This window comes from Erinaceus europaeus, chromosome 6 (genome assembly GCF_950295315.1).
Source record: "Erinaceus europaeus chromosome 6, mEriEur2.1, whole genome shotgun sequence".
Lineage (NCBI taxonomy): Eukaryota > Metazoa > Chordata > Mammalia > Eulipotyphla > Erinaceidae > Erinaceus > Erinaceus europaeus.
In genome coordinates, this window is record NC_080167.1 from 55,848,042 (window position 1) to 55,863,917 (window position 15,876).

General features: G+C 41.2%; 1 protein-coding gene across 3 annotated transcripts in view; it reads right to left on the minus strand.

Moving 5' to 3' along the window:
* The window catches only part of NSUN6 (NOP2/Sun RNA methyltransferase 6), a 50,575-nt gene that overhangs the window by 19,551 nt on the left and 15,148 nt on the right, over window positions 1–15,876 (minus strand). For all 3 annotated transcript variants that reach the window (XM_007526701.3, XM_060192249.1, XM_060192248.1), the window contains exons 4-6: window positions 13,089–13,198; window positions 10,459–10,612; window positions 2,694–2,775 (exon numbers count right to left, since the gene is read on the minus strand). In XM_007526701.3, the coding sequence (XP_007526763.2) occupies window positions 2,694–2,775; window positions 10,459–10,612; window positions 13,089–13,198 (346 nt within the window). The remainder of the gene's footprint in view (window positions 1–2,693; window positions 2,776–10,458; window positions 10,613–13,088; window positions 13,199–15,876) is intronic.

The following is a 15,876-nucleotide window of genomic DNA, read 5'->3' on the forward strand; positions in this document are numbered from 1 at the left end:
GAGAGAGGAGGAAGATATAGACACCTGCAGACCTGCTTCACTGCTTGCGAAGAGCATCTATAATTTTAATGACTGCATCTAATACCTCCATTAACTTTGTGAAAAATATTATTGTGTAACATCAGATTCTAAAATGAAAACTAATCAGTTATCACAGCTACTCATATATCATCCTACCTAACCAAAAAAAAAAAAAAAAAAAAGTGATGGGTCCTGAAATTAGTGCAGCCTGGAATGTTCCTAGCCACAGAATGCGAGCTCAGACCTACAGGGATGCAGAGGTTACATAGGTTCCTGTGCTCAATGTGGGCCCCAGATCAAATTGATGGGCATTACAGTTAACAATATTTATATATTTTTCCCATACTTGGGAGCTACTCACTCCCCTGATCCAGCTTTCTAGCCCTTTTCCCAACTATGACACCATGTCCCCAGATAATAACCTGGGTCCACGTGCATATTAAGAGTTGAGCTCAGGCAAAAACTAGTGAAGTCATGGGCCCTTTGCAATATACCTAAAATAGACCTACTAGATTTTTCCAAAATGGAGAGCTCAAATCTTCATTTGCAATATTCTTGCCTTTAGGTTCATGATTAGTCAACAATTTGTTCTGCTTTATATCTTAACTCTTTTTCAGCCACCAGGTTCCAGATGCTACCATGATGCCAACCTGATTTCACTGGGGAGACGACCCTACCAATGTGTCCTGGAACCCCACCTCCCCAAACCACTGCCCCAACAGGGAAAGAAAGAGACAGGTAGGGAGTATGGATCAACCTGCCAACATCCATGTTCAGTGGAGAAGCAATTACAGAAGCCAGACCTTCCACCTTCTGCACCCCATAATGATCTTGGGTATATACTCCCAGAGGGATAAAGAATAGGAAAGCTTTCAAGGGAGGCGATGTGATACAGAGTTCTGGTGGTGGGAATTATGTGGAATTGTACCCCTCTTATCCTATGGTCTTGTCATTAATTCCATTTTATAAATAAAAAAAAAATTTAAAAAAAAGAATTCTAGTAGTGGTCCGGGAGGTGGCGAAGTGATAAGGCTTTGGACTCTCAAGCATGATGTCCAGAGTTCAATCCCCGGTAGCACATGTGCCAGAGTGATGTCTGGTTCTTTCTCTCTCCTCCTATCTTTCTCATTAATAAATAAATAAAATCTTTTTAAAAAAATCCTAGTAGAGCTCTAATTCTGTATATACAGTGTATTCTGGGAATAAAAATTATAGGGTACTAACAGTAAGACCACCTAACAGATTTTTTTTTCCAAAGAAAAACTGAATGTACACAAAACTACTTAATAAATTGGACACAGCAAAATAAATTGCATGTCATAGCAGTTACTGATAACAAAACCCATTAGCAGTAAACTACTTAAATATTATTCAAAGTTAAAAATAGATTCCATCCTCTCTAGTTAATAAATCTTAGACTTCCAAAAGCAAAGTTATAAATGAAACTCCTGCATGTATATAAGATATACACATTATGGGGGTCAGGCGGTAGCGCAGCGGCTTAAGCGCACGTGGCACAAGGACTGGCATAAGGATCCCAGTTCGAGCCCCCAGCTCCCCACCTACAGAGGAGTTGCTTCACAGGCGGTGAAGCAGGTCTGCAGGTGTCTTTCTTCCCCCCACCCCCCGTCTTCCCCTCCTCTCTCCATTTCTCTCTGTCCTATCCAACAACGAACCACATCAACAACAATAACCACAACAAGGCTACAACAACAAGGGCAAAAAAAGGGGGGAAAAATGGCCTCAGCTCCCTACTTGCAGAGCAGTCGCTTCACAGGCAGTGAAGCGGGTCTGCAGGTGTCTATCTTTCTCTCCCCATCTTCCCCTCCTCTCTCGATTTCTCTCTATCCTATCCTACAACAGCAACAACAACAACAACAATAATAACCACAACAATGATATAACAACAAGGACAAAAAAAGGGGGAAAAAGTCATCTCCAGGAGCAGTGGATTTGTGGTGCAGGCACTGAGCCCCGGCAATAACCCTGGAGGCAAAAAAAAGATATACACATTATTTAGAGACTGATACTCTAAAATGGAAAACAGCAACTAAGGTAAGTTTTTAAAACACCTTTAGGCTAAGTAGCAAAGAAAAATTAGATTAAAATCAATGGGCAGAGGAAATAGTTTTTTTTTTCCCCACCTCCACCCCTAAATCTTTGTTTATTAACGAGAGAAGCAGAGAAACACTCTGGCATATATGGTGTTGGGAGTCCAACTCAGGACCTCATACATGCAAATCCAGTCACCTCAGAGGCTTTAAAAAGTTCTTAGTTTTCATTGGAATTAGTGTATTTCACCAAAGTAAAAGACTTTGAGGTGGGTGAGGGGGAGAATACAAGTCCAAAAAGAATGACAGAGGACCTAGTGGGGGTTGTATTGTTATATGGAAAATTGGGAAATGTTATGCATGTACAAACTATTGTATTTACTGTCAAATGTAAAACATTAATTCCCCAATAAAGAAATTAAAAAAAAAAGTTCTTACTTTTCAAACTCCTTAACCAAAGACAGATGAGTAACCAAATACACAGCCAAAAAAAAAAAAAAAAATATATATATATATATATATATATATATGTTTATAGCAAAAGGAAAAAAAAAACACAGATTTTAAATACTTTGCTGATGTGTATTTCAAGACCAGTGTTTTACTTGTACAAAAGCTTACCTGTAAAAATACATAGTTGGGCAGTACATTATCAAATGAAGGGCTAAGATATACTGGTTCAGTCATTCTTATGCCTCTACCCCTAAAAAGGAAATCTAGTATTAGTATAAATCATAGTATATACAAACTCCATTTCTAGAAATACACTCAAAAATCAGGTCAAATATAAAATGCCCTTTTAGAATTTTTCACTGAACACTAGAATATCCTGTGAGTTACTTACAGTGTAGTAGGAGGTCATTCTGAAAACAACAATGTTAAGTAAGTTCTTCATTTAGGCCAAATGGGTTTCTTTAGAGATCTGAACAGGAAGGTCAAACACCTGAATCTCTATATTGATTCATTCCAATCTTTCTAATTAGGTTTTCAATACATTTTGTGAATGCTTCAGTTTGAAAAATACTAGGTACTTGTGTAAGAAATAAAAACACTTCAGACTTGTGTTAATGTCAAGCAATGGCATACATCACCACGAGGTGATCTTTCCTCTCCTCTGGGCCATTTTGGAGTAGCAGTGGAACTGATCTGGGCAAGAAGGGACAGGACCCAGGGCAGGAGGGTAGACAGATTCATTAAGATGAAAATCACAACCTGAGTGAGGCTGTTAGAGACTATCAAAGGGAGAGAAAACATACAAAATCCTGTTAAGAGTCTAATATAGCCAGGAATGTCAGGCCCTACCAGAGGAACCAAGAAAAAGGTGTCGATGTGTTCAGAGAATTAAGAAAGGCACAGAAAAAAGTAAAGTCTAGTCACAAAGGTAAGAAAACAAACATCAGGGGAGATAACACAATGGTTATGCAAAGACTCATGCTGAGGCTCCTCTTAGGCTCAGGTCCAAGTCCAGATTCAATTCCTGATCTCCAAAGCTGAGCACTGATGTGTGTGTGTGTGTGTGTGTGTTGATATATATGTGTGTGTGCACTGATATGTGTGTGTGTACTGATATATATGTGTGTGTACTGATATATGTGTGTGTGTGTTTGTGTACTGATATATATGTGTGTATGTGTTTGTGTACTGATATATATGTGTCTGTGTGTGTATGTGTACTGATGTGTGTATGTGTGTGTGTGTACTGATATGTGTGTGTGTCTCTGTGTGTGTGTGTGTGTGTGTGTGTGTGTGTGTACTGATATATGTGTGTGTGTCTGTGTGTGTGTTCATCAAAGCTGAGCACTGATCTGGGGTGTGGGGCGAGTGTGTGTGTTGGGGGGGGTGAGAGGAGGAGGAGAAGAAGAGAGAGTGCACTTGGACAGTGTGCTACTCTACCATTTGTGCAACCTAGATTCAAGCACAGCCCCCACCACATCAGACCATACTTCAGTGCTGTGGTCTCTTTCACCATTTTCTTTGTCTCCATCTCTTTCTCAGAGAGAGAAAAAGTCGTCCCAGAGGAGTGAATCACTAGAAGAAATGGGGGGAGGGCATGCACACATCAGAATGCCAAGAAGCTTAGAGCAGCAGAGCACAAGACATGAGATGTTCCAAGTCCTCGCCCTGGCACCAACAGCTAGAGTGAAGCAATACTCTGGTTAAAAAAAAAAAAAAAGTCAAGATATAAACCAAATACAAAGAGAGTAGAAAGAACAAGAACAGAGTCTGCAGATATAGCACAGCAGACAAGTTCAGTTAATGGCTCAAGGACTGGTGGCAGAGAAACATCTGCATGAATGGTGTGCACCCTACTTGAGACAAACAGGTGGGCTCATTTCTGATACCTAATGTGTGAGGGGTTTTATCACTAAGTCTCCAGTCCTCTGGTGTCCCACAGTCAATTTTGATACTAACCTAGGCATAGCAACAGGTTCAAAGGCTCAGTCCAGTGACCCTAACCACACTCCAGAAGCACATCCTAATACATTTTAACTGGCTGGAGTGATATGGGTTAATGTTTTGGGGTGTGTGTGTGTGTGTGTGTGTGTGTGTGTGTGTGTGTGTGTGTGTGTGTGTGCATGTGCGGAGAGAGAGAGAGATTAGACCATTGCTCTTATCATGGTGCTGGGCCTCAGAACCTTGGACTTCAGAGGTTCAGGTATGAGTATTTTTGCATAACCACTATGGCATCCCCCCAGCTCTAACTGACTAGTTATAAAACAGGGGCTATTCCCACAAATCCCACCCCTCAGATCTGATAAGGTCAGTAGAAATAATTCATAACTTAGGAAAACATTTTGCTTACTGTAACCAGTTTACTATGAAGGATACAACTCAAAGCTATCCTGTATTGTGACAACTGAAGAGGTGGGGTAAATGCTCTTCTACCCTTCTAGGCTCTTTGTCTAGTCAACTTTTAATTACATAGTGTAGGCCTAAGAGGAGAACCCGTTTAATTCAGTCTGTATGGAAACCGCATCAGTACTAGTAGCTCTCTGGCAACCAGACAACTGCCACCCGGAACTCGGGAGAAAGGGATAGAACTCTGGGCGTTCAGAGGGAGAGAAGACAATTCACAAGACAAGCAAATGCTCAGTGAGCAAATGTTTGCTGGGTCATACCAAAACAAATGGGAGGCAGAGAGATTTGATCAGACTTTACTAGGTTCCTCTGTTTACCACACCAGCAATTACTACATGAGAGCTATCTAGGGCAGCAGATCACTTTCTGGAACAAATCCTCAACGTAAATCTTTCCAATCAGTTAAGGAAAAGGTCAACGACTTCCCTGAGTCTCTAGAGCCATTTTCCCACAGTCAGATACAGAGCAAGACACTGCCAGAGATTCCCCTGTGCCAGGACTCTCCCAAATGCCCTACCTCTGAGCTACCTTCTAACCCCAGAATCTTATTTTCAACTCAACACAATCCACATGCTAAAATGTTTCTCATATATATATTTATAAATAAAATATATATTTTTTTATTTAATTATTGGGTAGAGAGAGAAATTGAGAGGGGATGGGGAGATAGAGATAGAGAGACACCATCAGCCCTGCTTTACCACTTATGAAGCTTTCCCCTTGCAGGTGGGGACCAGGGGCTTGAACCTGGGTCCTTGCACACTGTAGTGTTTGTGTTTAACCAGGTGCGCCACGACCTGGTCCCCCAAAATGTTTCTCCTCTACACTATGAAGTGTTTTTCTCCCCTACACTATCAACTCCCTCATTCCTGTAATGGGTATCAGACTCCTTTCTCCTACTTCCTTTCCTTTTTTTTTAAACCAGAGCACTGCTCAGCTCTGGTTTATGGTTGTGTAGGGATTGAACCTGGGCCTTTGGAGCCTCAGGCATGAGTCTCTTTGAACAACCATTATGCTGTATCTACCCCCATTCCTCCTATTTTCCATCTTCTCTCAGCTGTTTGATTACCACTTGATACCTTTCATGTGCATTTTAAAGACTCTTCAATCTTTGATCCAGACAGGATCGAATCAAACCTTGATCTAGTCAGACAGTCCCTATGTCTGAGAACAGAAAATACACAAATGAAACTTCTCAAATGACACAGCTTCACAATTCACACTTACTCCTCTGTTGCTAACCTTGCTCACGACATCAGCACCATTCCTAGTCCAGACCTATTTTTTTAAGGGTTTATTTACACATGAGAAAGAGTATCAAACGAGGCAGAGAAGGAGACACACAAACCAGAATACCACTCTAGTACATGTGGTGGCTGGGATCAAACTGGAAGACTCAGGCATGAAGGTTAGAAGCTCTACCAGTTGAGCTATTTCCCCTGCTGCTAGGCCCATTATTAAACACCTTGAGGTCCAAGACTTGATGACTCTACACACAATTTAAATGACTTTCTGAATTACAGGACTTTAGTCCCCTGAATAAACAAACGAATATTTACCTGCTGGCATTCCTAAACCCATTCCCACCTAGTGTTGGACCCCCTTGGGTATGTGAGTGAAAACAAGCATATCTACCTGCTTATAGAATTTAACTTAAGGGGGGCCAGGGAGACTGTGGTGGTGCACCAGGTAAGCGCACATAGTACGAAGCACAAAGACCCATGCAATGATCCAGGTTCGAGTCCCCAGCTTCTCACCTGCAGGGGGGTTGCTTCACAAGTGGTAAAGCAGGTCTGTAGGTATCTATCTTTCTCCCTATCTTCTACTCCTCTCTCAATTTCTCTGTCCTATATAAAAAATAAATGATTTAACTTAAAATGCTATAACAAAGAATCTAAAAAAAGTTTTTGTGTAGGTATAGGATTAAAGATTTATTTATAAAAGAGGGGAGAGGAGAAAACCAGAGTATCACTCTGGCATATGTGGTGCTGGAGATCTCTGGGACTTCATGCATGCAAGTCCAGCACACCATCCACTGTCACTGTATTGTTTTGCAACTATTTCTGTAGCACTGCTAGTGGAGAATGACCCCGGATAGAAACGTTCTGCACACTCCCTCCCCAGTCTTAAATAGTAATCATTTTAACTGAGGGGCAAAGAGGGCCCAGGTTACAAGAAAACTATTTCTTCTGTTTTTCAAAAGTAAACACCATTCCTCTTCTTTGTCTTTTTCTAATCAAAAGGAAAATCATTTTCTAAAAAAAAACTTAAATGTGAACTCCCTGTTCTTGAGGTCTCAAACTACAGATGATTTACATGCTTACATGCCTGCACTCAGTCAACAGTCCATTCTCCTGGGGAGGTGTGCCCCCTACTCCCCCAGGAATTAAATAATCTTTCCTCTATGAAAGTCCCTTGCTCAGTATTGCCCTTCTGTGCAGTGAGCAAGGAGACAGGCTTTATAGGTATATATCTGCAAATAATAACTATTATAATTAAAATATAATAAAAATAATGTTTTCATGGTCCAGGAGGTGGCACAGTGGATAAAGCATTGGACTTTCAAGCATGAGGTCCTGAGTTCAATCCCCGGCAGCACATATACCAGAGTGATGTCTGGTTCTTTCTCTTTCTCCCCTCCTGTCTTTCTCATAAATAAATAAAATCTTTTAAAAAAAAATCATGTTTTATGGCTAGGTATCTGCAAATAATAATGCAGAGTACAAAATTTCATGTGATAAGCAGTGTAAACTAATCTATTTCCATGATTCTATTCAGCTGGATTTCAAGAACGGTCTTCAGGCCCGTAGCACTGAAGGTTCCAGGTTCAAACCCCAGTACCACTAGAAGCCTGAGTTAAGCAGAGCTCTATGGGGGGAGTTAAGCACACATAATACTAAGTGCAAGGCCTGCGCAAGGATCCCAGTTTGAACTTCCAGTTCCCCACCTGCAGAAGGATCACTCCACAAGCTATTATGCAGGTCTTCAAGTGTTTCTCTCCCCCCCCCTCTCTCTAGCCTCTCCTCCCCTTCTCAATTTCTCTGTCCTAGTCAATAAAATGGAAAACATGGCTTCTAGGAGCAGTGGAGGCACTGAGCCCCAACAATAACCCTAGAGGCAAAGAGAGAGAAAGAGAGAAATGCAAATTAAAACTACAGTAAGATTCCATCTCACACCTGTGAGAAGCAGCAAACAGGAAATGACAGGTGTTGGCGAGGTTGTGTAGAAAAAGGGACTCTTTCATTGCTGCTGGGAGAGCAAACTGGTACAGCCCCTCTGAAAGACCGTAGAGAGTCCTTAAACAAATAAAATGGAATTATCTTATGATCCAGCAATACCACTCTAACATTTACCCAAAGGACTGGCAAACACTAATTTGCACTCTTATGTTCACAGCTGCATTATGCACAATAGCCAGAGTGAAAACAGTCTAAATGCCCACTGACAGATGACTGGCTAAAGAAGTGTGGGCAGGGGGAACGACAGCTGGTAGCATACCTGGCTGAATGCACAAGAACTGAGTTCAAGCTCCCAGACCCCACCTACAGGGGGGATGCCTCATAAGTGATGAGACAGTGTTGCAGGCTTATCTCTCTCTCCCTCTCCCCTCTCAAATTCTGTCTCTCTAAAAAATCAATTATACACACATATATACACACACACACATATATATGGATATATAATCCATGGAATACTACTACTCTGCAATTAAAAAGGATGGCGTTGTGTTCTCTGGAGCAAAAATGGAAACAAATGGAGATGGTTATGCTTAGCAAAAATAAGAGATGAAAAACAACTACCCTGAAGATTTCATCATATATGAATCCAGGAACCTGATACATGAACCTGAGGAAAGAAAGAAAAGAAAAAGAAAAAAGAACAAGCAAATAAACTGTTTTTAAGACTTTGTGGGGCCGGGTGGTGGCACACCTGGTTGAACGCACGTTACAATGAGCAAGGACCTATATTTGAACCCCTAGTCCCCACCTGCAGGGGGAAACTTTGCAAGTGGTGAAGCTGTGTTGTAGGACTCTTTCCCTCTCTCCCTCCCCCCCCACCCCTTCCCTCTCAATTTCTGGCTGTCTCTATCCAATAAATAAAGATAATTTTAAAAAATTTTAAAAGACTAAGAGCTGTCCACAGAACTCTAAGATGCAAGTGAAACACTGAAGTCAAGAAAATGGACTGTCACTGAATTTACTTAAGAGTCAGCAGCAACCAGTAATGTTTCTATATTTAGCTATATTTCAATTTGGTTTCAGTATATCCAAATATTAATGATAAGGGGCTGGTGAAATAGCTCGCTTGGATAGTTTGCTACTTTGCATTACTTTGCAATGTTCACAACTCAGGTTTAAGCCTGGCCCCCACCCTCCTGGAAGAAGTTTTTGGTGTTGTTATCTATAATTCAGTCTTGTTCTTCCTCTACGTCTCTATTTAAAAAAAAAGGAGGGTTGGATAAAGGTCAGAAATTAATCCAAGCCCAATACATTGTTTTTCTTTTTGTCTTCACAAGGGCTTCACTATTTCTAACTAGATAATGATGGTGATGATGATGATGATGATGATTTCCCCCATTCAGATAGAAAGACAGAAGGAAGAGAGAGAAAGATAAACATAAAACTAAAGCTTCCCCCAGATTCTTTTTTTTTTTCCTCCAGGGTTATTGCTGGGCTCGGTGCCTGCACCATGAATCCACTGCTCCTGGAGGCCATTTTTCCCCCTTTTGTTGCCCTTGTTGTTGTAGCCTCATTGTGGTTATTATTATTGCCACTGTTGATGTTGTTCGTTGTTGGATAGAACAGAGAGAAATAGAGAGAGGAGGGGAAGACAGAGAGGGGGAGAGAAAGATAGACACCCACAGACCTGCTTCACCGCCTGTGAAGTGACTCCCCTGCAGGTGGGGAGCCGGGGGCTCGGTCCTTGCGCTTTGTGCCACATGCGCTTAACCCACTGTCCCACCACCCGACCCCTCCCCCAGATTCTAACCTGGGTGCTTCAAATGACAAAGCAGGCCCACTATCCAGGTGAGCTATCTTGCAGGCCTGAGAAGTGATATATTTGAATTTTATATATATTCTATCATGAAGCTAGATCCCCAGTGCTACTTTCAATTTCTGACCATGGGTCTTCACACACCAGATTTCTAGTAAAAAATTTAATTACATCTTTTTAATTTTTATTCAAATTGTAACCTGTTCCTTTCACAAAATCAGAATATAAAAAAATATCAGAATAGCACATCTAATCCATTTCAAGATACTGTCCCCCAGAGTCAAAAAAAGTTCTCAAAACAATTCAAAAAAGAAAGCAAAATTTCCACGCTGTGACTAAAGGAACATTTTCTGTTTTACCCAGAAGCAGTATCTTTCAAAAAAAACATGGAAAGATGTTACTTTCCAACTGAATTCATACCAAAAATATTCATTTCATGCAACTAGATATGTTTTCTACATTGTTTTTTTTATTTTTGACCCACAAAAAGGATGTTTCTTCCCCCCACCAAAACAACACTCAGATGACATACTTCAATTGGGGTAGCCCGCTGAAGATTTCTTTGCGGCTGAATTCAGAAATCCCATTTCCAAGAAACACTTTAGTTCCATCAAATTCCTTGGCTCCTTTCTTACATATGCCTTTAATATCTGAGTACACGGATATAACATCTCCAGCTTTCATAACTAAAGAGAGAAGAAAATCATATTATACTGAGCTACACTTTGGTAGAAGAGTGGTAGAAATTCTTCAGGCTAGTCAGGGAATCTCTAGGGATAAACAATGGACAGGAAGCACCTCAATTGGCTCTATCCTCCCAACACAATCCCTAACAGAAACTAGAGGAGTTTCTACTTCTGAATGTTCCCTAATATTCAATCTAATCAAAGATGTTTTCTTCTCTAAGAAGATGAAGAAATAGAGCAGTCTTCAAAAACACCAGATCTTAGAGTGCTTGTACTTTTTCTTTTCTTTTTTTTTTTTTTTTTTTTTTTTTTTTTTGAGAGGTGCTACAACACTGCTCTATTCTGGAAACATGGGCCTGACTTGGCCAGCAAACAATAGTCTATCAAACCCTGATGCAACCAATTTATTTCACAGACAAGACAACTTAAGTCCAGACACAGAATAACTTTCTAATAGATCTAAACCCTTGTTTCTTGATTTCAAGTCCAGTAAGTTAAACATTAAACCAATGAGTAATATACAAAGCATATGTACTATATTATCAACTAAGTAAGGAAATTAAGGACACTGAGCTTTGGGTAAACTAGACAGTCTGAAAACAGGCTGCTACATATTCTATGAACATGAAATTAAAAATGGGTTGTAAAATGCACAGCTGAGTGTTTAAAAATTAAGTGAAGGAAGGATCCCGGTTTGAGCCCCAGGCTCCCCACCTGTAGGGGAGTCGCCTCACATTTCTCTGTCCTATGCAACAACAATAGTAACTACAACAATAAATAAATAAATTAAAAAAAAAATAAGTAAAGGGCCTGGAAATTAGCCCAGCTAATTCCAGTTGGGAAGGTGCCTACTTTGCCATGTTTAAGACCGAGGCTCAAGTCTCTGACCCCCACAGCACTAGAGGAGATTCAGTGCAAAAAAGAATGCCTAGTTTCAAAAAAATATATAGTTTCACCCAAAAGTTAAGATTCTGAATGCTATTCTCACAAGTGACATGGTACCAGCCTAAGTTTTGAATGAAATAGAGTTAAGAATACATTATGAGAGCTGTGGAGATAGTATAATAGTTATACAGAAGATTTTCAGGCTCTACAGTCCCATGTTCAATCCCCAGTACCACCATAAAGCAGAGCAGAGTTTTGGTTTAAAATAAAAGTCTTTTCACTGACATCTCACATTCTGCCTACTAATCAATAATGATAATCTGAGGGACTGGGAGGTGGTACACCCAGCAGTCGCATTGCCATGCAGAAGACCCAGGTTCATGCCCCCAGTCCCCACTTACGGGGGGAAGCTTCTCTAGCAGTGAAGCAATGATGCAGGTGCCTTTCTGTATCACCCTTCTCAATTTCTAGCTCTATTAATAATACAATGATCCTCTGAACAAGCATCACATAGATCCTTACATAGAAAGAAAGCAATTGACAGGAAATTTTATGTGACAATCTACTTTTTTAATACATGTTGATAAATTTCCCACTGACAGTATTAATGTAGAACTTTTTTTTTTTTTTCCTCCTCCAGGGTTATTGCTGGGCTCGGTGCCTGCACCATGAATCCACCGCTCCTGGAGGCCATTTTTTTTCCCCCTTTTGTTGCCCTTGTTGTTGTAGCCTCATTGTGGTTATTATTATTGCCCTTGTTGACGCAATTCGTGGTTGGATAGGACAGAGAGAAATGGAGAGAGGAGGGGAAGATAGAGAAGGGGAGAGAAAGATAGACACCTGCAGACCTGCTTCACCGCCTGTGAAGCCACTCCCCTGCAGGTGGGGAGCCGGGGGCTCCAACCAGGATCCTTACGCCGGTCCCTGCGCTTTGCGCCACATGCGCTTAACCCACTGCACCACCGCCCGACCCCCAATGTAGAACTATTATAATACCCACTAATATATGAAATATATTTGAGTGTAATAATCTTAATTTTTCCATTTAAAAATGCATGAGCAGGGTGGTGGCGCACCTGGTTGAGCGCACATGTTACAAAGTGCAAGGACCCAGGTTCAAGCCCCCAGTTCCCACCTGCAGAGGGAAAGCTTTGCAAGTGGTGAAGCAGTGCTTGCAGGTGTCTCTTTCTCTCTCCCTAGCTCCCCTTTCTCTTGATTTCTGGTTTTCTTTATCAAATAAATAGAAAAGAGGAAAGCAAAGAAGGAGTTGGGCGGTAGTGTATCAGGTTAAGCGCATGTGGCACAAAGCGTAAGGATCCCGGTTCGAGTCCCAGCTCCCCACCTGCAGGGGAGTCAGCTCACAGGCAGTGAAGCAGGTCTGCAAGTGTCTTTCTCTCCCCCTTTGTCTTCCCCTCCTCTCCCCATTTCTCTCTGTCCTATCCAACAATGACATCAATAAAAACTACAATAAAACAAGGGCAACAAAAAGGAATAAATAATATTAAAACACACACACACAAAGAAAAGATTCAAGTACATGAGCATTGTAAGATATCCTCACTTTACAAAGAAACCTAACCAATAAACTTACATTTTGAAGCTGACACAATTCCTGGTACATAGACATGGGCTCCTCTTAATACAGCATTGCCACACTGGGCTCCAACAATGGCTTCACACTTTTGTTTCATTATGTTCTTCCTTGGGAGGCAAGAAAGAAATATTTAGAAAAGTAATATGCCTTCAATCCCTATCAAACTTTTCAATGTTTCAATCTAAATGGTCTTGACTGTTCAAGAAAATGCCCCTGGGAACAGGGTGTTGTCACACCCAGCAGAATGCACAAGTTTCCACGCACAAGGAGCAGGTTTTTTTTTTTTTTTTAATATTTACTTATTTCTCCTTTTGTTGCCCTTTTTATTTATTCCCTTTTGTTGCCCTTGCTGTTTTATTGTTGTAACTGATGTTGCTGTTGGATAGGACAGAGAGAAATGGAGAGAGATGGGAAGACAGAGGGGGGAGAAAGATAAGACACCTGCACACCTGCTTCACCGCCTGTGAGCCAACTCCCCTTGCAGGGATCCTTACGCCGGTCCTTTCGCTTTGCACCACTTGTGCTTAACCTGCTGCGCTACCACCTGACTACCAGACCCAGTCTTTAAGCATCCAGTTCCCTCCTGCACAGGAAAGGTTCATGAGTGGTGGAACAGTGCTACAGGTGTCTCTACTCTGTCTCTCCTGCCTTTTTTCTCTATCAAAAACAATGAAATATTAAGCGCACATGGCGCAAAGTGCAAGGACTAGCATAAAGATCCTGTTTCGAGCTCCCGGCTCTCCACCTGCAGGGGAGTTGCTTCATAAGCAGTGAAGCAGGTCTGCAGGTGTGTCTTTCTCTCCCCATCTTCCCCTCCTCTCTCCATTTCTCTCTGTTCTAACAATGATGACATCAATAACAACAACTACAATAATACAACAATAATAACGACAAGGGCAACAAAAGGGAAAATAAATATAAAAAATTTTAAAAAGCAATGAAATAAAAGAAAAATGGCCTCCGGGGGCAGTGGAGTTGTATGGGCACTAAACCCCAGCAATAACTGTGTTTGGGGATTTGGGAAGGGGGTTAGGAAGCCACCGACAAAACAATGAGAAAACATTGAAAGAGGCTAGATATAGAGGAAATCATTTCTAAAAATGAAAGGCACTTGAGAAAAAAAAAATGTAGAAAGAGGTTCCACTGCAAGGCAATAAAGTGGCACCAATAATTGCTTTGCTATCCTCACAGTAGTAATTGGAGAAGAGAAGCAAAGACTAAGACAGTAGACAGGGAACTGGTAGAACATTTCTAAAGTTGCAGACTGCTGCACAGATCAGTACTTACAACTGGGTAAGTTTTTTTTTTCTTCATTTGCTACCTAGCTTTTTTTTATTGATCAGTATCTATCTTTCATCCAATCTTCAGATCACTAGAATCTGAACATCCATTTCTAAAACTCAGCAAACATTGTTTTAGAGATTTTATTTATTAATAAGATAGGAGGAGAGAGAGAGAGAACCAAATATCACTCTGGTAGATGTGCTGCCCAAGATTGAACTCGGGACCTCATGCTTGAGAATCCAGTGCTTTATCCATTGTGCCACCTCCACACCACCAAAGATTTTTTTTTCCAAAGATGAGGGGGCAACCTATGTGATCAGTGCTGAATGAAAACCTTAAACACCGATTCTCCAATGAGCTTCTCTGGCTGGTGAAATCTCGTGTGTTACTACATCTCCTTACTGGGAGAATTAAGTGGATCCTTCAATGATTCCTAATTGATCAAATCTCAAAAAATGGTACTTTCTTCCTGGTTCCACATTCTCAACATTCTTTCACTACCTCACTTCTTCAACAGGTTCATCCACCCAGGTTTCAAAACATAACACCACCTCCTCTTGCCCTGCATCCTACTGCTTGCAGCTTCAGGATTTCAGTTGTCACTTACAAACATAAGAGTGGGGGTATAGCTCAGTAGTAGAGCATTTGACTGCATAACCCAAATACTCTAATGGCCAGCCTTTCTAGGTTCTATAAAATGACATGACTCAATGTATTCACAAAAGGTCTCTGTCACTTCCAATTCAGCGAAATCAAGCTCTAAACTATGTGGCTTTTCCTGGCCCACTCTTCAAAGCCTTGGCAGCACCCAATCTTTTTATCTTCCTGTTTCCAGTCTTGAACAAAGTGTCTAGATAAGCAGATAAGAAACCTCAGCATCATCTCACATCTCAAAACCCTCTTTTTCAACATTTCAGAAGTTTTCAAACCAAGTTACCTCTGTGTCTGCTTGCTGTGATAGGTCTTCCCGGCCCATCTCCCAACTGGATGACTGCCAATAGCCTCCTGCCTTTTACCCTGACTGCTTTCAGACCTTTGGTTTTCTGTAGTTCGTCTTTAGTGTACAAAGGTGGATCTATTTTCCCCCATTTTCTATTTATGACTAATAGTGGGTTGTAACACTGTAAGATTACAGGATATAGTTCCACATTATACATACCACAAGGTTCTGTGTCCCCTCCTACCAGAAGTGGATGCATTTTTTTTTCTTTGCCTCCAGTGTTATCGCTGGGGCTTGGTGCCTGCACTACAAATCCACTGCTCCTGGAGGCTATTTTTCCCATTTTGCTTCCCTTGTTGTTATTGTCATTACTTAACCTCCTGCCGCTCAGATCCATTTTTTAAAGGTCTTATCACTTATTTCACGAGGTGGGATAAGGAGAAAGGGCAGAGAGAGGCCAAAGCAGCACTTTGTCATATGATATGGGGAACTGAACCTGGGGCCTCATCCTTAGAGGTCCAAAGAGCTACCACTACACTACCTCCTATGCATGACCTATCA